This window comes from Crinia signifera, chromosome 12, assembly GCF_055691185.1.
Source record: "Crinia signifera chromosome 12, ASM5569118v1, whole genome shotgun sequence".
NCBI lineage: Eukaryota > Metazoa > Chordata > Amphibia > Anura > Myobatrachidae > Crinia > Crinia signifera.
This window is the reverse complement of record NC_139228.1, coordinates 81,283,265-81,308,622: the sequence shown is the minus strand read 5'-3', so window position 1 is coordinate 81,308,622 and position 25,358 is coordinate 81,283,265. Positions and strand designations below refer to the sequence as shown.

Below are 25,358 nucleotides of genomic sequence, written 5' to 3'. Positions count from 1 at the left end.
ACATTTTACAAATAAAACCAGTAACAGCTTAGTCAGGGGTGCCTCTTTACACCTGGAAATCCAATGCTACTTATCTCAAAATAAAATGCAACATAAACATAAAAAGTGTTGAAAACAAATATCTAAGATAAGAGAATAATAAATATCATGCAGCGATAAAAAAACGCAGGAAGCATAATATATTCTATGTAACCATACACATATATCTACATACTAGTTAAAAGCCCATCAAAATGCAATGTACTTCCACTTTGAGCTGTGACAGTTTTAGCCCACAAACTCTGCACTCCACCCCCAGTCCCTATCTGCTTCTTCCTCCAATCTCTGTCCTCACAGCTCCATTGAGTGACCTCTAGTGCTTAGCGGTGGTACTTCACCTCACTCATAGATTTGAGGAGTAGTTAAATGTTTATATACAGTATATTGATAATTAACCCCTTCATGATGTTTTTTTTTGGGGGGGGGGAGCGCTCCCCACTGGGTGAGTTTTTTATGGGGAGCGCTCCCTTAAAAAAACCCACCACTGCCTACCTGGGTCCGGGCAGCGGCGCTGAACTGTCAATCAGCCGCTGCCCGGACCTGCGCCCTGTCACTCCGTCCCTGTCCCCGGCAGTCGGCTTGTCATAAGCCGGCGCCGGGGACTTCAATAGAAAATCCGGAGGGAGGGGGGAGGAGGAGGGGGAGGCGCGGCGGAGGGGAGGGAGCCGGGCAGCGCTGAAGCTGCCTGAGTTCAGTGTTTGAACTCAGCAGCGCTGCCCAGCTGTAAACAGTGGCAATCCCGAGAATTTTCCAGGCTTGCCAGACTGGGCACTGAGGCACAGCCCGGACAATTCTCAAGATTGCCACTGAAGGGGTTAATATCCAAAAAAAAGTGGCCTCTTGACCATCCAGTAGATTACCCACACACTGTATATCATTGTTACAAGACATCAAATTAACAACACTCCCGGTATAAAAATGTTCAGGATTGGATGATCTCTCACTGGCACCCTATGACCTCATTCCATTGTTATAACCCAACAATGATGGCGGTGTTTATACGGACACATTCACCTGGCTGATCTCCTACCTCTTTGGTGGTGAGAGCAGATGGTCAAAGTGCAACAGTCCCTGGGAATTTACACCAATCAGGGGCTTGTCCTCCTGAGTTACCAGCACAGAGAACGGCTGGGCAGTGATGTGCACTTTACTAGAGGCATCTGGGCATTCCAGAACCGCGCTACCTGCTTCCTGCTTGGAGATTGTCATCCTTCAGAAAAACATAAAACATGAATGTATTGTTTACAAATAGCTGATTAGTGATACAATATTGAAGGTCAATTCAGTTAGAGGTAAACTACTTATACGCCAGTATTCAACGCTCCCGATTCACCAGGGTTTTTTTTTTTTTTTGCGAATCGGGCTGTTTTCACTCCTTGCGGTGAATCTTTTTCGCTTAAAATCTGACTCACCCTATTCAATGTTCACTGCTTGCCAAAAGCGACCAGTGAGTGCCGGCCAGTTCTACGTTTCATGCTCGCTGCAAGTCGCTGGTGTATTTCAATGGGGTTTTGACTGGGATTCGCCTAGAGTGTATTCAGTGCTAGGACGGAGAACTGCTTTCTCCCTGGTTTTTGCCATGATTCACCATTTTGCATTCGAAATCTTTTTTAGGTGAACATGAAAGTGTATTTTTTTTAAATAAAGGGGTTTTTTTTTGGTGTTAAAAAAATCTGAATTATTTTCCTGTGAAGGGGCGTGCTATTTATATTCATGTGCTTGCAGTATATGAATATATATTTCATTTTAATTTTTTGACATTTTTTTTTTCCACATTCGCCAGCAGGGGGCCGGGAGCCGAGAGCCGCTCATTAGATATTTGTATAATCATTGCTCCCACTCATTAAATTTGCCAAGTGGGAGCAGTGCAGCAGCTCCCTACCCCAGTCCCCTGCCAGCTCTCCCGGGGGGGGGGGGGGGGGGAAGCTTCTCCCCCACAGTGTCCGGCGCAGGCAGGGAGGCTTCCATCTCCCTGCCTGCCACCATCCCCCGGCTCGGTTAAAATTCGCCGTCTCGGGCAGCAAGAGGGAGGGCTGGCAGCGAATGCTCCGGAACAGGATTCGCTGCACATGCCGAAAAACCTCATTGAATATTGCCCATAGACTTATTATCTGCAACCTCATAGGATTGAATAGAAAATCCACGAGTCCAGGGCAAGATGCCTGATTCAGACCTGATCTATGCTGCGTAAAGGTCTGCAATATCGTCCAATGTGAAATCCCTGCGAATGGATCGCTGATCTGCAAATCCATACACAATTCACTCACCATCCATAGATTTCCCCAGTCTGTGCGGAACTTTGACCCTTCCACAACTCTGCAACAGAGAAGACTGTTCGAGGCCGGTGCTGACGTCACACCCCCTCCCTGAAAATGCCTGCGCACGCCCGCATTTTTCTGACACTCCTAGAAAACGGCCGGTGTCCACCCCCAAACGCCGGCTTCCTGTCAGTCAAGTTCCGAGGGGATTGCGAAAAATAATCACTAGTTTTTGTAGCTGTGCAGTCATTCGATAATTGATTGGTTGCTATGGGCAACATCCTATTTTCAATAGAACTCCCATCTTATAGTAAATGTACCCCTATGTGTTTCGCCATATCATCAGGCCCTCACAGATGCCAGTGGGACAAACAGCTGAATATCCTTCAATTTGCCTCAGAAAGTTATAATTGCAGTAATTCTGTTGGATACTACTGGGGCAGGACTGGTTCCCATGAAGGCTTCATGAACATTTGTGCTCAAGTAATTCTTAAAACACAATCAGCAATATGCGTAGTTAAAAAACTAACCTAAAACGATGGACACACAGGAGTAATAGAAACAGACACTTCCATAAACCAATCAATGATCAACATCGGAAGCAACCCGGGAGATTTAAACACGCAAAGGCTCCCTAAGCACACACCTCCTTGAAGAAGGCAGTAAGCTGAAACGCGTTGGAGAGAGAACATACCCAGCCGAAGGATCGGGCTGAGATCGCCCCAGGACCCAGTGACAACCAGGAACTGGCAACTTCCACCCGCTGAAGTGTGAGAGAGACCGTCGGCGTGGAGAGGGTAAGTAGGAGGTAGCAAGAGATGAGCGAGGCAGGAGGTATCCCGGGTGAGCAAGTGAGGCGGTGTTTGCGGCGGCGATGCTGCCCAACACAACGATCCCCGCTCCCAGAAGTCCATGCAGCCATCGGGCACCAGCGGCGATTGACGTACTGAGTGTACTAACACTCGTACGGCACCACAGACACCCGAACAGCAGCAGAGAGACACCGGCACCCTAATCTGCACCAGTCCCCTCTCCTCCGAAAACCCGCGTAAGAAGTTGTCACCGTTAAAGGGGTACCCGAAGATATTGAGCACATTGTTATACAGCTGTTTGATGGGACGCCGCAAACAGCGTATATCCAAGAAATTAGACTGAGACAAAAGCGCTGCAACTATCAGCAGCCAGTATTGGACATTGATCTGTGAAGCATACAGACCAGGAGATATTGCCATAAATCGTACACACAGGGGCCAAGGGCCAGTGCACAGAACTTGACATTATCTGTACTGCATGTATTACAAATTCACTGTCACAATTTTAAGTAAACAACGTTTAGATTAACACTGTGTCATTTTTATATATTACGCTTGTGCAATATCAATTATATCAGATTGAGCACGGCACTATCCCAAAGTATATACAATAACCTAAAACGATGGCAGCTTCTTACATTCTTGAGATGAGTTGGAAACATTGATGCATATAATTGGTGACGGCTAATGTGCAATTAACCAGAAACGGACAGAACAATTAGTATGCTTATGTGCACCTTTCTTCAAAACAGAAGCCTAATGTAACTTACTGCAAATCCAGCCTTACTAGAAATAACGTAAAAAAGCACATAAGCGATACGGCAGATTAGACAATATATTAATTCACACCACTTAGATTCATTTTACATTTCTATCCTAACAATTCCTTTCCTGATCTATTTGGAATTCGCCTGGTTTGAGATAATATAAACATAAATCTTACCTCTGATATTTTGGTTCCTTCACCAAAACATCAGGAACCTCAAATCTGGGTTTTGATGGAAAAAGATCATTGATTTTCAGCCTTAATATATTTCCCTCAATTGCAAACACCTGTAGTTTCAGTGGAACCTAAAAGATAAGAGAACATATTCAGATACGTGGGATTTAAGGGTTGGGTGGAAATGATAAATAACCGATTTAGAAAAGCCACAGAACCAAGCTTGTAGCATCACAGAACTGACATAGTGTATCGGTACAAAGTCGATGTTTCTATACACATTGCATGTTATTGGGGCCTGATTCTGGTTCACTCGCAAAAGCAAATTCACTCTCTAATGGACAAAACCATGCTGCACTGCAGGTGGGGCTGATGTAACAGGTGCAGAGACAGTTAGATTTGGGTGAGTTATTTTGTTTCTGTGCAGGGTAAATACTGACTGCTTTATTTTTACACTGCAATATAGATATCTTCACCCCCTCCCCCCTGCAGTGCACATGGCTTTGTCCATTAAAGAGAGAATTTGCCTTTGCGAGTGAACCAGAATCAGGCTCTTGGTCTGAAGTGAACATACATTGAGGCAGAAATGCACTTAACGCTGGTTAACTGGGGGATTATGTTTTCCCCAATGTATTACTAGGGCACCTAACGTGCACTAGTGACAGCCCACCGAGTTACATTAGGCGGGGCTGTCCTCTATAATCCCCCCCAGTGATTAGCGGCCGGGACGATGTATTAACAGCCGCCCAGGTGTTAATTCGCTCCGGCCGCTTAGCCAGCTCAGGGCTAGTGTTGTCCGATCCCTCACTGCGAGGACAATGCTAGCCCTGCTTCTGGGCTCAGGCTGCGCTGGAGATCTCGCGATAATAGCGAGATCTTGCACATGCCGAGAAAGCCGGCCGGGGGGAAAGCCGCGAATGCACAGGGAAGCTGATAAGGAGAGCCGTTAACGCTGGACATAACGACTCTCCTTATCGGCTTGGGGGCGTTAATGCATTTGCCAATAACGGGTGCCCGCTTCTCCTTGTTATGCTGGAGAAGCGGGACCAGTTATTTTAAAAACAAAAACTGCATTTTAATACATCTCCACCATTATTCTTTAAGTCCCATGACTTTGTATGTTCCGGAGCGAACTGTGAAAAACGTACCTGTACTGTGTCTTCTAAAGGTGTGTACACACTGGCCTATATATATCAGCCAATGAATGGCCTATATAACGACAGACTATCGGCCAGTGTGTACCATCAATAAATTCATTCACAGATATACCGTGTTGGCTCTGCAACACAGCCCATGGCCGGAATATCTAAAGATATTGAAGTCATCAGGCAGTGTGTATAGAGAACACGCTGCCTGATCCGTCTGTAGATGTATCTGCAGATCAATTGATCTGCAGATATATGTACTAGTGTGTATCCGGCCTGTTTTCGCTCAGCTTGACTGAGACTCGACAGGTGGAATTCAATATAAGACCCCCTAAGACTCGCTGAATTTGTACATGCAAGATCATTGGTGTTTCCTTTTATTGAGGCCATGTTGGTGGAAAACGAAATCTAGGTGGGATCATCGTTAGTGTCAGCCACTCTAGCCTACAATATACACCAGCGGCTAACTAAACCTTTTGGGAATAACAGTGCCCTAAAAATGCACCCCCTAGCGTCTTGAGAAATTCTGAAAAAAATATTAAATGAAGTAAATGGTGTTTATATGTCATACTTAGGTTCAGTTATCTGGTGAGGGACAGGACTCATATATTATGATGAGAAGCCAGAAGTACTGGTTTTGCCTATTACATTGGCCATAAATCATTTGAATTGGACCTGAACCACTAACCCAGGGCCCCCCATTGAGTGCCCCAAGGCACCTCAGGGTGCAGCTGGAAACCAGTGATCTCTCTCCGTCAGTTCCCGAAGCATGTCCTCCAATACCCCCAACAGTGCATATTTCCCAGGTCTCCTCACAGAATCACAAGTGAAATAATTAGTTCTACCTGTGGATCTTTTTAAATGTGTCAGTGAGTAATGAGTGCAGCTGTACACCTGCCGGGTGACCTGGAAACCGTGAACAGTTTGGGAGCACTGACCTACACTGTCGCTGGAGAAGGATCTTCGGCTCTTTCCCCGACAGCCTGGCGTCTGAGCATACGGGTGTGGTACCCGTCCGGCACTGGAGCATACATAGCCCATGTCTGCATGCCCAGCTCAAACAGCTCCTTCAACAATGCGATAAGCAATTGATAAAGAAGCATCTCATACGGAACTGGAAATTTCCACAATAATTTCATCCCTGCCACTAGGGAAAAGCCCAGGTCCCGACGGACTATCAGCGGCATACTATAAAATGCTCTCCCCCATACTTCTACCGCATTTACATAACTTGTACAATTCCATCCTCAAAGGAAACATGGCACCAGACCGCTTCAATGACGCCAGAATTATATTAATCCCCAAACCAAACAAAGACCCAACAGAAGTTTCCTCATACAGGCCCATTTCTTTATTGAATCAAGACCTCAAAATATTCTCAAAGATAATGGCACAAAGGCTACAATTAATTCTCCCAGATATCCTCCATCCTGCGCAAACGGGTTTCGTCAGAAATCGACATTCGGTGAACAACATCAGAACACTTATTGCAGCCCTAACGCATACCAAATTGACAAGGGAACTAGATAACCTAATACTAAGTTGCGATGCGGACAAGGCATTTGACCGAATCTCATGGTCCCATTTAACCTGGGTATTCACACATCAGGACTTCGGCCCAGAATTTATTCACATTTTTAACGCATTATACAAAGACCCCAAAGCATCTCTCACCATAAATTCCCTGAACTCCACCCAATTTACATTATTCAGAGGGACACGACAAGGGTGCCCACTGTCGCCCCTCCTTTTTAACTTGGCATTAGATCCCATTCTGCGTTATTTTGACTCCCTGCCCGACTGGACGGGTATCAAGATAGGTGCAGACACAATTAAATTTTCAGCCTTCGCGGATGACCTGTTACTATATTTCTCCAACCCCAAACGAATCATCCCCACACTAATAACAGTATTCAACAGACTGGAAACTGTAACAGGTTTTAAATTAAATTATACTAAGACGATAGCATTAGCCCTAGGACCGAGATCTAAACTAGGATGGGGAAACACATTCCCATTCACATGGGCAGTAAATACAATACAATACCTAGGTATAAACATACATCCTGACATCGAAAGACTATATGAACTTAACTACACTAAATTGTTCACCAAATCCTACCAAGATTTTCAAAAATGGAAGAATCTGCCCCTCTCCTACATAGGCAGGAGTCACCTGTATAAGATGATAACCTTCCCAAGACTGCTATACCTGATACAAATGCTGCCCATAATGCCTAGGAAACAAGACCTAAAATTATTTAACAAAGCTCTATCCGCTTTTATATGGGGGGGGGGGGGGGGGGAAGCAAGAATCTCATTATTCAAACTCCAACAACCTAAAGATCTAGGGGGAGTGAACCTGCCATGATTAAAAAGTTACGCGCTGGCAGCCAATTATAAAATAGCAATTGACTGGATTAAAGGCAACAACGTATACACCAATAGATCTCGAGAACAAACCTTTAGCCCACATAAAGATCTAGTAATGTTATTGCATACACACCCCAATTCACTAGAAAAAGACTTAAGAGAAAACATCCTAATAAATACAACATGTACAGCATGGAGATCAGTACGAATCAATAAGAAATTAAAAACATATAAATCCTTATTCATGCCGCTGAGTGGAAATCCCAACTTTAGCCCCTTTCACACACATCCATGCTTCCCGGAATGGAACAAAAAAGGACTGCGCTACATTTACCAGTTCATGGACCTGGCTCAGTGGAAACCCTTAACTAGAGCTCAAATACAAGAAAAATACCCAAACATCATATTCCCGCTTTTCCAATATTTGCAGGTCGCTAGTTATATCACCAAACTTTTACGAGAATTAACGAACCATGACAAAAGTAATGACCTAGATTCAGCGGTTAGGCATACTCCGGCAATACTGACCACATCACAAATTTATTCTAAATCTCGAAAACTACTAGACATCACTTCCCCACCACTAGGTCTTTTAAAATGGCAAGCAGACTTTCCTAATATCACAATGGAAAAAATCCTCTCATCATATGTAGAAATGAATAAACTCTTAGTGGCCAGCACATTCATGGAAATGGGATGCGGTCATTTGGTCTACTGCATTATGGTCGACAGTCATTAGGTCGAATATATTAGGTCGACATGCTAAAAGGTCGACATGACTCTAGGTCGACATGGGAAAAGGTCGACATGATTCTAGTTCGAAAGGTCATTAGTTCGACAGGTCATTAGTTCGACAAGGTCATTAGTTCGACATTGTCTATGTCGACATTCACAAGGTCGACATGGAGTTTTTCACTGTTTTTTGAGCCAACATGTGCCGACAGGCGGTATTTCATGCCCTACCATCCACTAGGGCGTGGTGGGAGAATAAAATAGTGTGCCGAGCGTAGCGAGGCACCGTGCCCGACGCATAGCGAGCGCAGCGAGCGATGCGAGGGGATGCAGTGCACTTTAAACTGTGTCCATGTCGACTGTGTTGACATTCAGGTAAAAAAACAGTGAAAAACCCCATGTCGACCTTGTGAATGTCGACATAGACAATGTCGAACTAATGACCTTGTCGAACTAATGACCTGTCGAACTAATGACCTTTCGACCTAGAATCATGTCGACCTTTTCCCATGTCGACCTACAGTCATGTCGACCTTTTAGCATGTCGACCTAATGGATTCGACCTAATGACTTTCGACCATAATGCAATAGACCAAATGATCCCAACCCATGGAAATGAACCAAAAAATTCTCCATAGATCTTACTACACGCCCAAACTAAGATTTCTGACTGGAGAATCTCAGACATCTAACTGCTTTAAATGTCAGGAACCAAATGCAGATATGATGCACTGTTTATGGGAGTGCTCAATTGTTAGAGACTTCTGGGAGGAAACACAGTCCTATATAAACTCACAATTGAATATACAATTCAAGATAACTAAAGAATGGGCCTTTTGGAATGTCTACACCAGACAGGATAAAACGACACTAACTAAGGGTACAAGACACCTATTACTTAAAATAGCAGCAGCAGGAAAAAAAAACATTCTTTCACAATGGGTAGAAACTACACGAATCTCGCAATCACTATTGTACCCTAGAATCCAACATATGTTCACAATGGATTGGACAGAAGTAATGACAAACAAGGAAAAACTAGTAAGTAAATTTGTCAACACATGGTTACCTTATATAATGACCCTTAGCGCACAATTGAAAGACGCGGTGAGAAATAGCCTTAAGTCTACAACATGGTATGATCTGGAGATGGTAGCAAATGGGAGACCTCCTTTTTAAAAAGATTTGTGGTTCCGCTGTCCAGTCAATTAGGGACAAGAAGTAAAGGGAAAGTTCAGCACGGTTGTCGATATAATGAAGTATTGTATATATCAAAATGTCTATTTAATATCAAAATGTTTACTTGCATACCAACATCAACACCTCACCACCATTGATCTGTAACAACAGGAAGAACGACACATACCACAATACCTCGAAGTCTATAAACTGTACCATTGACTCTTATATCCTTATGTTCAGAACCCCTACTGAACAAATATGCTTAACATGTAATGATAAGCTTGTAATGTTACTTGTATATGAAATAACTTGTGATGAATCAATAAAAAATGTTTAAAAAAAAAAAAAGAAGCATCTCATGGGGTAAAGTCATTGATGGTACAGCCTTTTATGGGACGTGGTGCCCTTCCATGACTCAGATGATAAATGGCCACAAATATTAATCTGTTACTGCTGCAAATAGTGGCCTTTTCCAAAACCGCCAATCCTCATGGTTAGGACCGATGGCGAGTTGGATACAACCACAAAGAAACATCTGGACAATTTTGGACTGCAGTCTCCTTATGCCCCAGGCGGCAGTGGAACTCCTGGAGCCATTTGAATGTGAGTGGTGCTATTCAGTGTGATTTATAATGAACATAGATTGGGATAATCTCCTTTTCCTAATAGTAATCTGTGCAGTCAACTGTCTCTAAACTGTAACTCAGGTCCTTCACATCACTTCCACTGCACACAAACACCTTTTCCCATGATGTCACACACTGACCTTTGTTTCCTGGTGAATGATACTGACGGTGACAATGTCATTCTCTACTGTCAGCGTGTCCAGCTGAGCCAGGTACAGTGACTGGCCAGGGAGAAGGAGTTTCTGCCTTCTGTAGGAAGATGTGGAATAATGTTATGCAGTAACGCCTATTGCTAGCGTTGTAAAGGATTTTGTACTGTAAAAAACCTTTATTGGGTCCAGTGGAGGACACTGAAACACTAGGGATTAGAGGGGCTCAATTTCCACAGAGCGGCCAGCCGTAATCTCCCTACACACAAACCAATTCCCACAGAGCAGTCAGCCGTAATCTCCATGCACACAAACCAATTCCCACCAAGCGGCCAGCCGTAATCTCCCTACACACAAACCAATTGCCACAGAGCGGCCAGCCGTATTCTCCCTACACACAAACCAATTCCCACAGAGCAGCCAGCCATAATCTCCCTACACACAAACCAATTGCCACAGAGCGGCCAGCCGTAATCTCCCTACACACAAACCAATTGCCACAGAGCGGCCAGCCGTAATCTCCCTACACAAAAACCAATTCCCACAGAGCGGCCAGCCGTAATCTCCCTGCCCACAAACCAATTCCCACAGAGCGGCCAGCCGTAATCTCCCTACACACAAACCAATTCCCACAGAGCGGCCAGCCGTAATCTCCCTACACACAAACCAATTCCCACAGAGCGGCCAGCCGTAATCTCCCTACACACCAACCAATTGCCACAGAGCGGCCAGCCGTAAACTCCCTACACACCAACCAATTTCCACAGAGCGGCCAGCCGTAATCTCCCTACACACAAACCAATTTCCACAGAGCGGCCAGCCGTAATCTCCCTACACACAAACCAATTCCCACAGAGCGGCCAGCCGTAATCTCCCTACACACAAACCAATTCCCACAGAGCGGCCAGCCGTAATCTCCCTACACACAAACCAATTCCCACAGAGCGGCCAGCCGTAATCTCCCTACACACAAACCAATTGCCACAGAGCGGCCAGCCGTAATCTCCCTACACACAAACCAATTGCCACAGAGCGGCCAGCCGTAATCTCCCTACACACAAACCAATAGCCACAGAGCGGCCAGCCGTAATCTCCCTACACACCAACCAATTCCCACAGAGCGGCCAGCCGTAACCTCCCTACACACAAACCAATTCCCACTAAGCGGCAAGCCGTAACCTCCCTGCACACAAACCAATTGCCACAGAGCGGCCAGCCGTAATCTTTCTACACACTAACCAATTGCCACAGAGCGGCCAGCCGTAATCTCCCTGCACACAAACCAATTCCCACAGAGCGGCCAGCCGTAATCTCCCTGCACACAAACCAATTGCCACAGAGCGGCCAGCCATAATCTCCCTGCACACAAACCAATTCCCACAGAGCGGCCAGCTGTAATCTCCCTACACGCAAACCAATTGCCACAGAGCAGCCATCCGTAATCTCCCTACACACAAACCAATTGCCACAGAGCAGCCAGCCGTAATCTCCCTACACACAAACCAATTCCCACAGAGCGGCCAGCCGTAATCTCCCTACACACAAACCAATTCCCACAGAGCGGCCAGCCGTAATCTCCCTGCACACAAACCAATTCCCACAGAGCGGCCAGCTGTAATCTCCCTACACACAAACCAATTGCCACAGAGCAGCCAGCCGTAATCTCCCTACACACAAACCAATTCCGACAGAGCGGCCAGCCGTAATCTCCCTGCACACAAACCAATTGCCACAGAGCGGCCAGCCGTAATCTCCCTGCACACAAACCAATTCCCACAGAGCGGCCAGCTGTAATCTCCCTACACGCAAACCAATTGCCACAGAGCAGCCATCCGTAATCTCCCTACACACAAACCAATTGCCACAGAGCAGCCAGCCGTAATCTCCCTACACACAAACCAATTCCCACAGAGCGGCCAGCCGTAATCTCCCTACACACAAACCAATTCCCACAGAGCGGCCAGCCGTAATCTCCCTGCACACAAACCAATTCCCACAGAGCGGCCAGCTGTAATCTCCCTACACACAAACCAATTGCCACAGAGCAGCCAGCCGTAATCTCCCTACACACAAACCAATTCCGACAGAGCGGCCAGCCATAATCTCCCTGCACACAAACCAATTGCCACAGAGCGGCCAGCCGTAATCTCCCTGAACACAAACCAATTCCCACAGAGCGGCCAGCCGTAATCTCCCTGCACACAAACCAATTGCCACAGAGCAGCCATCCATAATCTCCCTACACACAAACCAATTCCGACAGAGCAGCCAGCCGTAATCTCCCTACACACAAACCAATTCCCACTAAGCGGCCAGCCGTAATCTCCCTACACACAAACCAATTCCCACTGAGCGGCAATCCGTAATCTCCCTGCACACAAACCAATTCCCACAGAGCGGCCAGCCGTAATCTCCCTGCACCCAAACCAATTCCCACAGAGCAGCAAGCCGATCTCCCTACACACAAACCAATTCCCACAAAGCGGCCAGTCGTAATCTCCCTGCACACAAACCAATTGCCACAGAGCGGCCAGCCGTAATCTCCCTGCACACAAACCAATTCCCACAGAGCGGCTAGCCGTAATCTCCCTGCACACAAACCAATTGCCACAGAGCGGCCAGCCGTAATCTCCCTGCACTCAAACCAATTCCCACAGAGCGGCCAGCTGTAATCTCCCTACACACAAACCAATTGCCACAGAGCAGCCATCCATAATCTCCCTACACACAAACCAATTGCCACAGAGCAGCCAGCCGTGATCTCCCTACACACAAACCAATTCCCACAGAGCGGCCAGCCGTAAACTCCCTACACACAAACCAATTCCCACAGAGCGGCCAGCCGTAATCTCCCTGCACACAAACCAATTGCCACAGAGCAGCCAGCCGTAATCTCCCTACACACAAACCAATTCCGACAGAGCGGCCAGCCGTAATCTCCCTGCACACAAACCAATTGCCACAGAGCGGCTAGCCGTAATCTCCCTGCACACAAACCAATTCCCACAGAGCGGCCAGCCGTAATCTCCCTGCACACAAACCAATTGCAACAGAGCGGCCAGCTGTGATCTCCCTGCACACAAACCAATTGCCACAGAGCACCCTTTTTCAGCCAACAGAAATTTTCAGAAATGTCTGATTCCGCACTTGTCACCAATACACAAAATACTTAACAACTCCAATATTCCACCATAATTATATCAGTAAATTTACCTGTAGAATCCAATCTGACTGCATGTCATAAACTTGTTCTTGTCCTCAATCAGTACACTGATAATAAAGATTGAAAGATTGTTTTTAATATGTATTTTGATTAACAATTATTATATATATACAAATGGCTAAAGAGACACCTTTTAATATGGTTATTAAGATATTTTTTGAAATGGCTGCCTAGGAACTGTGCACTCAGCCATATGTAACCCCACATCTCTTGTGTGATAACTGTACTGTCTCTGCTGTAACTGTGTGTAACTGTCTTTGCTCATACTGTTACCTACCTGGCTGCTGCAATGACCAGTGGTGCCGCTGACGGCTGCCTAGGTGCTGTGCAGCTCGGCGGGTATATATTCCCTGTGTGATATCTGTACTGTCTCTGCTTATATTGGTACCTGCCTGGCTGCTGCAATGACCAGTGGCGCCGCTGACGGCTGCCTAGGTGCTGTGCAGCTCGGCTGGTTTATATTCCCTGTGTGATATCTGAACTGTCTCTGCTTATATTGGTACCTGCCTGGCTGCTGCAATGACCAGTGGTGCAACTGATGGGCTGCCTAGGCACTGTGCTGCTTAGCAGGTATGTGTTTCCTGCGTCTAGATCCCCCAGGGTACTTCTAGCCTATACCTGTATGTGTTCACATATCTGTCACTGTTTAAGTATACATGGCCAATAAAGTTGATTCTGATTAGATTCAGAGTCACATGGACGTCAGCTGCAGAAGCAGTCACACTGTGTGCTTGTATACAAATGCGGATCTCAGGCTCCGTCTGTATACAGAGATGGCCACATTTATTCAGCCACAACTCCCTTAACCAGCCATCATTACAGCCAGCATACATGTGCACAGCAGCCCTATCCTTGGTAAAAGGGATGTCTCAAATCAGCGGGACCTATGTGATCATGCTTTCCTTTGAGCCCACACTTCCATCCACAAGTCCACGTCCTTTGAACACTTATGTTTTATGCGAACGCCCCATTGCTGCAGTTACACCTGCTCATCAGACCCAATCGCAGAAGTGGCTGAGCTAAATTGGTCAAAGGCGCTGAAAGTTCCATATGCATAGCTGCTGAGCATACACTGTGTGGAAACGGTCCAAGTACATCCACAAATCATTGCTATAGCCTCTCTTGGCAAGCCAGGTCCCGTGAGAATCTTTTAGCATCAAGTATTTATTTTGCACAAAAAAAATGCATCTTCGTCGCAATGCAATGTGAATAATTTGGTAAATGACACATATATATATCTGTGTGTGACTGTGGGTCTGATTCAGACCTGATTGCTAGGATGCAAATCTTCTGAGCACTGCCATCTGGTAAACACTGCCCCACACACAATAATTCCCACCACTGTGCATGGCTGTGAATTCGTTTGCAGCCATGCACACATGGAGAATCGAATGGTTGTACCCCTGTTCGCAGAGCAAGCCAGAACTTACACTGCGCTGCGATGGCCGTGATGAGGAGGCCGCTGATGACGTCAGCAGCCCTCCCTCCCTTTTTGGGGCAGCCAGGGGACGCCCCCAAAATTCCAGCGGCATGCCTCCAAACAGCCGCCTGCTGTCAATAACACAGCGAGCGGTCAAGTTGCCAATGCCAGCACTGTGCCGAGAATCCTCCGCCGCCAATATTGCTTTGCACACACATCGCCTAGTGCAGTCATGTCCAAACTATGGCCCTCCAGCTGTTGAGAAACTACAAGTCCCATCATGCCTTGCCACAGTTTTGCTATTAGGGAATGCCAAAACTATGGCAAGGCATGCTGGGATTTGTAGTTTCACTATAGCTGGAGGGCCACAGTTTGGACATGCCTGCCCTAGTGTGTAGCCGACATTAGGATGACGTGTCTGGATCAAATGCATTTATGATGACAAAAAAGATATGTATTTATTTAGAGATGTGCAGGTCCGGATTTACCCGGATCTCAAAACGGGATCTTATTGGCTATATGCTGTCACATGTTTTTGCTCCAAAACATGTGACAGCTGGATAGCCAATAAGATCCTGTTTTGAGATCCGGGTAAATATGGGTAAATACGGACCTGCACATCTCTATATTTATTATACCTAAACCTTTTAATCTCACTTTCCTTACCTTGCAAGAGAATCATTAGTCTCGGAGCCCTGAGGGGCTGGGGAATCCTCTGAGCTCATGAGCCTTCAGTTCCGGGTCTTCCTTTCCTGGTTATATGTCCTTTATTTTGCGTTCACCGCTGTAAAAACATGTTTAACACTATCAAAACTCAAGAATTTTCCAAAAGAACAAACGGTACTTGTGAGTTATCCGGACGCCCGATTTCAAAATCGGGTCGGATCGGGCACATCGCATCGCATCGCATGCGACCATCGGATGCGATGCGATGCGATGACCCGATTTTTCCATAGGAATCAATGTTAAAATGGACTGAGTCCATTTTAACATGGAATTCAATGGGAAAAAGGGGTCCTTTTCATACCCCTACTATCCAAGTGGGCATGGAGTTGGATATAAACCTGTGGCGAGCGTAGCGAGCCACCGAGCCCGAAGCGTGGCGAGCGTAGCGAGCCCCGCGAGGGGACACGGAATACCGTCCCCTCGCGGGGCTCGCTTCGCTCGCCACGCTTCGGGCTCGGTGGCTCGCTACGCTCGCCACAGGTTTATATCCAACTCCATGCCCACTTGGATAGTAGGGGTATGAAAAGGACCCCTTTTTCCATAGGAATCATTTTAACATTGATTCCTATGGAAAAATCGGGTCATCGCATCCGATGGTCGCATGCGATGCGATGCGATGCGATATCGCATCGCATCGCATCTGATTGTATGCCTTAACTTAAGGCATACAATCAAAAAATCGGGCGTCCAGATAACTCACAAGTACCGAACAAACATACACTCAACAGTACACTGAAAAGAATAATTATTAGGAAAGTTTTATACAGTAGTTCTTCATGCAGAGTGATTAAAAGGTACTTCCGCATACAATACATAGGTGTGCTGAAATGTAAACGGTAAAAATGGACTTCTTGTTATTAATGATTACAACATACATAATGCAACTTGGCAGAAAGAATTGGTGGCCACAGGGGACATATTTTTATGTGTGTTGGGACTGAAAGTCTGTAGGGAGTATATTTAACCCCTTCAGTGGTGTTTTTTTAGGGAGCGCTCCCCAGTGGGCGAGTTTTTTCTGGGGAGTGCTCCCTAAAAAAAAAAAAAAAAAACACTGCTGAGTGCCCGGGTCCGGCCAGCTGAACCGGCAATCAGCCTCTATCCGGCCCTGTGCATGTAGGCGTACCTACATGCGGCGACCCGACTTGTCATAAGCCGGCGTCGCAGGCTGTAATGTAAAAGCCAGGGGGCGGGGTGAGCCGGGGGTGCGGTGGTGGAGAGGGAGCCAGGCATCGCTGAAGCCAGCTGAGTTCAGCGATATTCAGCAGTGCTGCCCGGCGCTAATCACTGGCAGTCCCGAGAATTTTCCGGGCTTGCCAGCCTGGGTATTAAGGCATAGCCCGGAAAATTCTCGGGATTACCAGTGTGAATTTACATAAGTGTAGAAGTTGCCCATAGTAACCAAACAATGCTTTGAGCCCCATGGTCATTATCGGCTATTCAATGATATCCTAATTGGTCAGCTGAAAACTGACACATTATCGTGCGATAACACGTGGGATCCGGAATAAGATCCCAATCCCATGTGTTATCGAGGCTCCGAGGCTCTGCTTCCATTGCCTGAGGCAAACCTGTCAGATGATGGCAGCTAGAACAGTGGTTCCAGAACTTGTTTGATGCAAGGGGTGTCCCGATAAAATTGCTGGACATTCCCCTGGGAATATAGGTGTGTCGATGCCTGTGTGGGGCCGGCAGTTGACATCAGCACCCACCCCGCATTCGGCCATCTCCGTCAGAAATAAAAGTCAGTCTAGACTGACTTGTTTCCAAACGGTAAAAAAATCATTAGATGTCGTCGTATCTAAATATATTTTGGGGTACAAGGTAAAAAAGTTCCCTGACCCCTGGTCTACGCTATTGTTCCTATTTGCCTATCAGGATTACAAGTACATGGGTTCCGGATGATCAATAGGACAACGATTGGCACATTTGTTTTTCTTTTTTCCATTTATCATCCACAAGAACAGCAACCTGTGCCACGCAGAGAGGCGCCCGGCCTGCAGCATGGCGAGGGTGCGCGTTCCCACTAATTTTGGCTTACATGTGTTTTAATATGACATAAAAAACTTTTGGCAACTCTTTTCCGGTTGACATTTTGTGGTGTCTACCTTTTTCATGTTGCACGGTCAACCTCTAAATCTAATCGGCCTACTGCATGTCAAATACGGGGGTGACCTATTTCTGGTCAGCCCAATGACCCACCCCACCCCCCTCAGTTACACAGAGGCCATAACCCGATATTTAGAGTTTGGGGTAAAACAGGGATCCCTGATGTTCCTTATTTTCACACACGTGAAAAGCAAATGTTTCCTTATGAGCAGGTTTATGTTTGTGAAGCAGAGAATGATGCGCTCCCTGTGTCACTGGGGTGGACCGAAGAGGGGTGTGGTGCCATATACACCCCAGCAGCTATATGTATACGTGCTTATGGGGAAGGACACTACAAGTCACAGCGTGGCTGCTGCCAGTGACCATCACACCCATAGCTGCCCCTCACTGATCGCTAGCAGCCACCGCCTGTCCCTGAGTGTCACTGTGCCGCCCTGTGTGAGCACTGTGTGTGGTGTTACCGTGCTGCTGCAGCCGCCCGGCCCCTGTCACTGTGCTGCCCTGTGTGTGTGTGTGTGTGTGTCACTGTGCCACCCCGTGTGAGCACTGTGTGTGGTGTTACCGTGCTGCTGCAGCCGCCCGGCCCCTGTCACTGTGCTGCCCTGTGTGTGTGTGTGTCACTGTGCCACCCTGTGTGAGCACGGTGTGTGGTGTTACCGTGCTGCTGCAGCCGCCCGGCCCCTGTCACTGTGCTGCCCTGTGTGTGTGTGTCACTGTGCCGCCCTGTGTGTGTGTGTGTGTCACTGTGCCGCCCTGTGTGAGCACTGTGTGTGGTGTTACCGTGCTGCTGCAGCCGCCCGGCCCCTGTCACTGTGCTGCCCTGTGTGTGTGTGTCACTGTGCAGCCCTGTGTGAAGTGTTACCGTGCTGGTGCTGCATCCGCCCTGTCACTGTGCCAAGCTGTGTGAGCACTGTGTCTGTGGTGTCACACTGTGCCCTACTGTGAGTGTGTGTAGTGTCACAGTGTGAGCACTGTGTGTGTGTGTGTGTGTGTGTGTGTGGTATCACACTGTGCACTGCTGTGACAGTGTGAGCACTGTGTGTGTGGTGTCACACTGTGCCCTGCTGTGACAGTGTGAGCGTGTGCGTGTGTGTGGTGTCACACTGTGCCCTGCTGTGACAGTGTGAGCAGTGTGTGTGTGTGTGTGTGTGTGTGTGTGTGTTGTGTCACTGTGCCCTGCTGTGACAGTGTGAGCGTGTGTGTGGTGTCACACTGTGCCCTGCTGTGACAGTGTGAGCAGTGTGTGTGTGTGTGTGTGTGTGTGTGTGTGTGTTGTGTCACTGTGCCCTGCTGTGACAGTGTGAGCAGTGTGTGTGTGTGTGTGTGTGTTGTGTCACTGTGCCCTGCTGTGACAGTGTGTGTTGTCACTGCGGTGTTACCGTGCTCAGTGCTGCAGCGGTAGCAGCTAGTTTAAGTTTGTTTCCCTGATAGAGATGTGTCGTTCGCGAACGATCCGGTTCTTTTGAACGGATCCATCAAAAGAACGAGCGAGCCGCCGATCCCAAAATGGTGATCCGGATCGGTTTCGCTTAGCATTACATACAATACAATGCACATTGCATTGCTTGAGCTCAGCACTGCCCCCTTTGGCAGCTGAGATATTTTCTTCTAATTGGCTGCTTGTGCTGCTGCTGCTGCTGCTGCTGTGTCACGTGCAGATCTAGATTCTTCTGAATCTGGAAGCCCTGAGGGAGGTCTGGTGACTACACATCAACAGCAAACTAAGCAGAGCAGAGGCATTGGCACTGGCAGGCATTTCAAGATTGCTTCACCTGAGTTCACCAGTAGTATCACAGAAAGGTGTGTAGTAGAAGTATGAACACACAGACACACAGACATAAATTAGGCAGTGCACATGTGTTTTTTTTTTTTACTAGATCTCTGTTTGCTGGGCTGTGTAGTACATTTAACTTTAATTTGGAGGGGGAGGGGGCCTTCTTTTAACTTTCATTTGGGGGGGGGGGAGGGGGGGCTCGGCAATGAGCAAATTTAGTCTCCCTTGGCAACGAGCAAATTAATACCCCTTTTACACCGCTGCAAAACCCCGGGTCTTCAGCGGGTCAGACCCCTGTCAGCGGCAGTGTAAATGGGACACGCCGTGTCCCTTTATACGGGACTTCTACCCAGGTCCTGGGAACTGGATTGTTCGTCAGACAAGCGTTGGTCAGACAGTCACTAGGTCGACATGCAGAAAGGTCGACATGGGAAAAGGTTGACATGGGAAAAGGTAGACATGGACGTTAGGATGACATGAGGAAGGTCATAAGGTCGACATGGGGTTTTCGCTGTTTTTTGACCCGAATGTCAACACAGTTGACATGGACACAGTTGGAAGTGAGAACAGTGTCTCACTTCGCTCGCCACACTATTATAATCTCACTCCATGCCCTAGTGGAAGGTAGGGCATGAAATACCGCCTGTCGGCACATGTCGGCTCAAAAAACAGTGAAAATCCCCATGTCGACCTTATGACCTGTCGACCTTCCTCATGTTGACCTATAACCATGTCGATCTTGTTCCACGTCGACCTTTCAGCATGTCGATCTAGTGTTGTTGACCTAATGTCGACCTAGATCAGTCGACCAAACGACTATCTATGTTAAGTGCACCACCTAGGTCAGGGTTAGAGAACCTTTGGCTCCAGCTGTTGTTGGACTACACATCCCAGCATTCCCTGCAACAGTGTTATCATGGCCAAATAGCAAATTGTAGCAGGGCATGCTGGGATGTGTAGTCCAACAACAGCTGGAGGGCCAAAGGTTCCCCATCTCTGACCTACGACTTTGCTCTGTTTCTGGACTTCCCTCTTAACGAATGATTGCTATTACCTGTTCTAAACAGGTAAATGGGCAAGAAAGGTGTTTCCACACAGTTAATAACAATCAAACATTAAGAGGGAAGTCCAGAAACAGAGCATTGTGTCCCTCCTGGAAAGGGTCATGTTGGGAGGTATGGTACACTAACTCAAACCATAAATAACTGTCTTTTTTACACAAACTGATCCGCAGAGCCGCCCAAAGGATCTAGATCTTTTCAGTGACCGACCCGGGTCGAGCCGGGTCCGCGAAAAGATCCGTTTTGCCCATCTCTATTCCCTGAAGTTCGTAGAAAATATCTTTGATGACGTCCTCCCCCATGTGACCCGACGTCCTCCCCCATGTGACCCGACGTCCTCCCCCATGTGACCCGACGTCCTCCCCCATGTGACCCTTTGGGGGCCCATCTCTAGTTCTGATAGGCAATAAGAAGCCTGTGTTGTGAGTTATGTAATCAAGCAGGACATTGGTCACCACACCTGTCACTCAAATGTTCTGTCTTTTCATTGGACGAGCGAATATGACTAATACAGCCCTGGAAACCCCTCCCATGATCCCATTACGCATCTCCCGGCTGTCACTGCACAGCGCCTGCACGCGGCATCCCCCGCCCGGACTTCCGGTCATCTCTCAGTCAGCGCCGATCTCTGGAGGCATAGTGCGTGCGGCGTGCCATGATCCCACCCTCCTCTCCTATTCCAAAGGTCATCTCTGCCCGACTCCCCTCCACCACCCGCCCAGCGGCCACAGCCGCCGTCCGCCGTGTATACATGGCTCCTCCTAGCTGCCTGCAGTCTAGCTATCACCGCCGGGTAGCGGCTAGTTCCCCTTCGCCTAAAGGACCCTATGACGTCTTTGTACCATGTACCCCCCCCCCCCCCCCTCTCCCGTTTAGTAAGTATTACCATTCTAAGACCCCATTATTGCCCCATAATAAGGAGATCAGACCTTTAGCTGAAACATGTGTCGGGAAGATAGAGGCAAGTGTTGAAGTAGGCAAACTAATTTGTGGTGTTAGGTTAAGAGGCTCAAATCTAGTGATTTCCTGTGAAACCCAAATACCTAGGTATTGAAATACTTCCACACTTTTTAGAGGAGTGGAGCTTATGCGTTCCGAGGGGGATTATCCCTTAGAGGGAGAATACAGGATTTACCCCAGTTGACCTTGAGGCCAGAGTATTCCCCACAGAGGTTAATTGTATTCAAGGCTTCGGGTAGTACCTTAGGATAATTTTGCATGAACAATAATATACCGTCCACATACAGTGCAATGCGGTCTTCTCTTGCACCTATTTTTAGGCCCTCGCTCAATAGGCTGCCCCTAATTAAACAAGCCAGAGGTTCTATGGCAATTGCGAATAACCCTGGTGACAATGGGCACCCCTGTTTTGTGCCCATCTTTACCCCAAAACTGATGAGATATAGCCATTGACGGAGACCCTTGCCGCCGGGCCATATACAGCATTTTTATACAACTAATAAAGATGGGACCTATTCCCACCCGCTCCAAGGCTTCCCGTAATAACCTCTAGAATCGAAGGCCTTAGCTGCATCAAGATAAATTGCGTTACTTGTTTTCTAGCACGGTGCCACCGATTATAATTGTAAGGCATCGGGTCATATTGTAAGCTCAAATCTCTCAATAATTTTTTTGATAGAGTAGAACTGCGCCCATTCTCGCTGTAATCCGGGAATACTGAGACCCACACATTAATCTTTGGTATTGCATGCTTTTTTCTTCTTTCCTACCCTTTTGAGCGTGTTTAGAAACATAGAATTTGACGGCAGATAAGAACCACTTGGCCCATCTAGTCTGCCCCTTTTTTTTAAACATGTTACCTCAAACCATATTTGATCCTTATTTTTTTGTAAGGATATCAATATGCTTATCCCAAGCATGTTTAAATTGTACTACTGTATTTGCGTCTACCACCTCTGATGGGAGGCTATTCCACTTATCTACTACTATTTCTGTGAAAAATTCTTCCTCACATTTCCCCTGAATCTTCCTCCCTCTAGTTTCAGTGCATGTCCTCATGTTCTGTTGCTCCTCTTCCTGTGAAGAATGTCTCCCACCTGTACCTTGTTAAAGCCCTTGATATATTTGAAAGTTTCTATCATGTCCCCCCTTTCCCTTCTCTGCTCTAAAGTATACATATTAAGATCTTTTAGTCTTTCGTGGTACGTTTTGTGATGTAGGCCATGCACCATTTTAGTTGCTCTTCTTTGTACAGTCTCTAATGTATTTATATCCTTCTGGAGATATGTCCTCCAGAACTGAACACAATACTCTAGGTGAGGTCGTACCAATGACCTATACAGTGGCATTATTACTACTTTCTACTGCTGATACCTCTCCCTATGCAACCAAGCATCTGACTTGCCTTCATTGCTTTGTTACATTGCCTACCTGCTTTTAAGTCCCCTGAAATAGTGACACCTAGATCCCTCTCTTCCTCAGTAGTTTCCATTATAGTGCCATTTATACTATATTGAGTCTTTGTATTTCTGAGACCCAAGTGCATGATTTTGCATTTGCAGTCAGTGACATTGGTGCGGGACAGAGCTCAGATCTTATTGGCCTGCAAACTGGAGTGTCTTGCAGCTTGGCTCACCCCCGTGCCCCCCCCCAGTATGTAGTACTACTACATATCGTCAAGGGAAATCTATTTGCTGTTGGAACAGGGCCTGGAACCTCTGGTACGGTCAAACCAGGCAATTTCTGGGTACATTTCAATTTTTTTTATGGTATTGTCCCTATACGTATTGTAAAGTGTAATGTATCTTATTTTTGTGTAATCTGGCGTAAGAATACTCCTGCAGTGGTGGGGAGGTGTCGAAATAGTGTGGGCACAAGGTGGGTTTGTGGGGATATTGTAACCAGTTGCCATCTGCTGGTACTTGGCTTATGCTGCTCTAATGGAAAGTGACACTCAGAGATGGACTGTTATATTGGTGCAGCCATTTTGTAAGTGTCGGTTTTCATTTAAGCAGCATTAGCTGTGACCGATGAAAGATGCGCAGGCCAGAAACCGGTATAATGCGGGTGGTTTTTTTGGGGGGTACTTAGACAAAATTTCCACACCCAACCATTCTCCAGCAATTTTTAACTATTTACTTCACTTTTTAATAGAGCTTCATTTTAGGGTGAGGTTTTTTTTTTTTTTGATGTTTGGGATTTATCTTTTGCGAATATTTTTAAGGCCTCTTGACTCTGGGCCATTGTGTTGCCTCATTTGCTGTCTTTGAATCAATAGTGTAGTTTATTTAATGCTTTCAGTGTTACACTGAAGATAGTCTAGTTGGTTGCTGCCACTTTAATATTTATGTGGCCAAATGGTTATACTTCCTGTTGCCTAAGAATCAAGCATTGATATTACTAGTTCTTAAATATTATACTTAACAAATTTTGTGTTTGGTTTGCTTTTGTTTTTTAGGTGATATCCGTTACCAAGTGGATCATCGAGGAGTATAATTGAGTTGAACTTTGGTACACAAGAGCTGGTACAGATGTTTAGACATCTCTGAAAAAGGTTTAAAGGCTTTTTTTTAATTCTATTTTTATATATAAACTATTATTGAGACATTGTAAATATACAGACATGATGTTTTTAACATTGTCAAAATGTACTTATGTGAATAAATACAACCATTTGCATCTGCTTGTTTATTTTCTTTCTTTATCCAACCATCTATTTACATATGTTCGTTTCTTGACATAAAAATATTATTTTGCCGTTATTATTCTAGAGTGACGGATCTTGTGCCACCCATCTCATTTGGTACCACATTGTCTTATGTAAACTGTGTATCATCATCCTGGTGTTGATGGGTAGAGTGGGTATGTAGGATTCCCAGAGACACTTTTTTCTATTGCATTGCCTTTTTGTAAAATAGTTTCGACCCAGTCCATTTTAAATAGGTGGTAAAGTTTAGCCAAAAATAGGGGGATTTGTGGGGGGATGGGGTCTATCCATCCTTGTAAAATAGTTTTCCCTCCCTCGGCGCCAGCAACAAGTTTTCACTCATTTTAGTAATACAAAGGTCAGGGGCAAAGATTCCCGATATTGCCCATTCTGTGGTAAATGGTACATAGATCACTAATTTAGCTTCCGCAGATCTTTTTACCAAAATTATGAGATTATTGCGCATGCCCAAAGGCAGTGATGGTTAACCGTGTTTTCTATTTAAATTTTGGGCAATTGTACGTGGTTGTTCCCATATGAAAAATCTGATGGGAGAGAGATAAGTATTGTGGTAAATGTTAAGAAATCGCTCTGTATACGTGCTGGCCCTTAGAGCGCAGCGGGAACACATAAGACCCTTTTGTAATTGTGTTCTAGTTAATGAGGGGAAATGATCTATCCAGGTGGACATTCCACCTTTTGGTGTGATCCAAGATTAGCCTTAATGTGTAGCGTATGGAGATGGCTCTAGTCGTGGGTGCCGGGTAAGTGAGCATTGTGTCTGGAGTTATGTCAATCCAAGTCTGAAAAATGTGAGACAACATGGGAAACATAAAAATTAGCTTGCAGAAACAACAGAGGGTATGGACTAACCATGGAAAATTGAGCTGACATTTCCAAAAAGCATAATGGACGCTTTTTTTCCCTTAGGACTATTGAGGCTATGGTGGTTATTCCAATTAAGTTCCATGCCGAGAAGGGGTCAGCAGCCATGCCATCTAGGTACGCTGGGTTTTTAAGAAGGGAGTGAAAGTCCAACAGTATGGCGTAAGATGTGCCAAATCCATCTAGTAAGTAGACCACAAAAGAGGATTGAGCTGGAAGTTTCAGGTATTTCTTGGTCAT

General features: G+C 46.3%; 1 protein-coding gene and 1 long non-coding RNA gene across 5 annotated transcripts in view; one reads left to right on the top strand and one right to left on the bottom strand.

Moving 5' to 3' along the window:
• Window positions 1-21,151, bottom strand: part of GANC (glucosidase alpha, neutral C) — a 63,105-nt gene extending 41,954 nt beyond the window's left edge. For 2 of the 4 annotated variants that reach the window (XM_083167217.1, XM_083167219.1), the window contains exons 1-6: window positions 19,111-19,159; window positions 15,566-15,683; window positions 13,470-13,526; window positions 10,248-10,356; window positions 4,053-4,180; window positions 1,070-1,249 (exon numbers count right to left, since the gene is read on the bottom strand). In XM_083167217.1, the coding sequence (XP_083023343.1) occupies window positions 1,070-1,249; window positions 4,053-4,180; window positions 10,248-10,356; window positions 13,470-13,526; window positions 15,566-15,624 (533 nt within the window). In that variant the 5' untranslated portion in view covers window positions 15,625-15,683; window positions 19,111-19,159. Of the gene's footprint in view, window positions 1-1,069; window positions 1,250-4,052; window positions 4,181-10,247; window positions 10,357-13,469; window positions 13,527-15,565; window positions 15,685-19,110; window positions 19,160-21,026 lie in introns of those variants that run through there. The other 2 variants (XM_083167218.1, XM_083167220.1) reach the window with 2 other exon arrangements.
• On the top strand, window positions 21,075-24,209 carry LOC146050290 (uncharacterized). The gene is made up of 2 exons (XR_014466290.1): window positions 21,075-23,273; window positions 23,985-24,209. It is a non-coding gene; the product is annotated as an uncharacterized LOC146050290 (long non-coding RNA).
• Window positions 24,210-25,358: the final 1,149 nt, after the last annotated feature.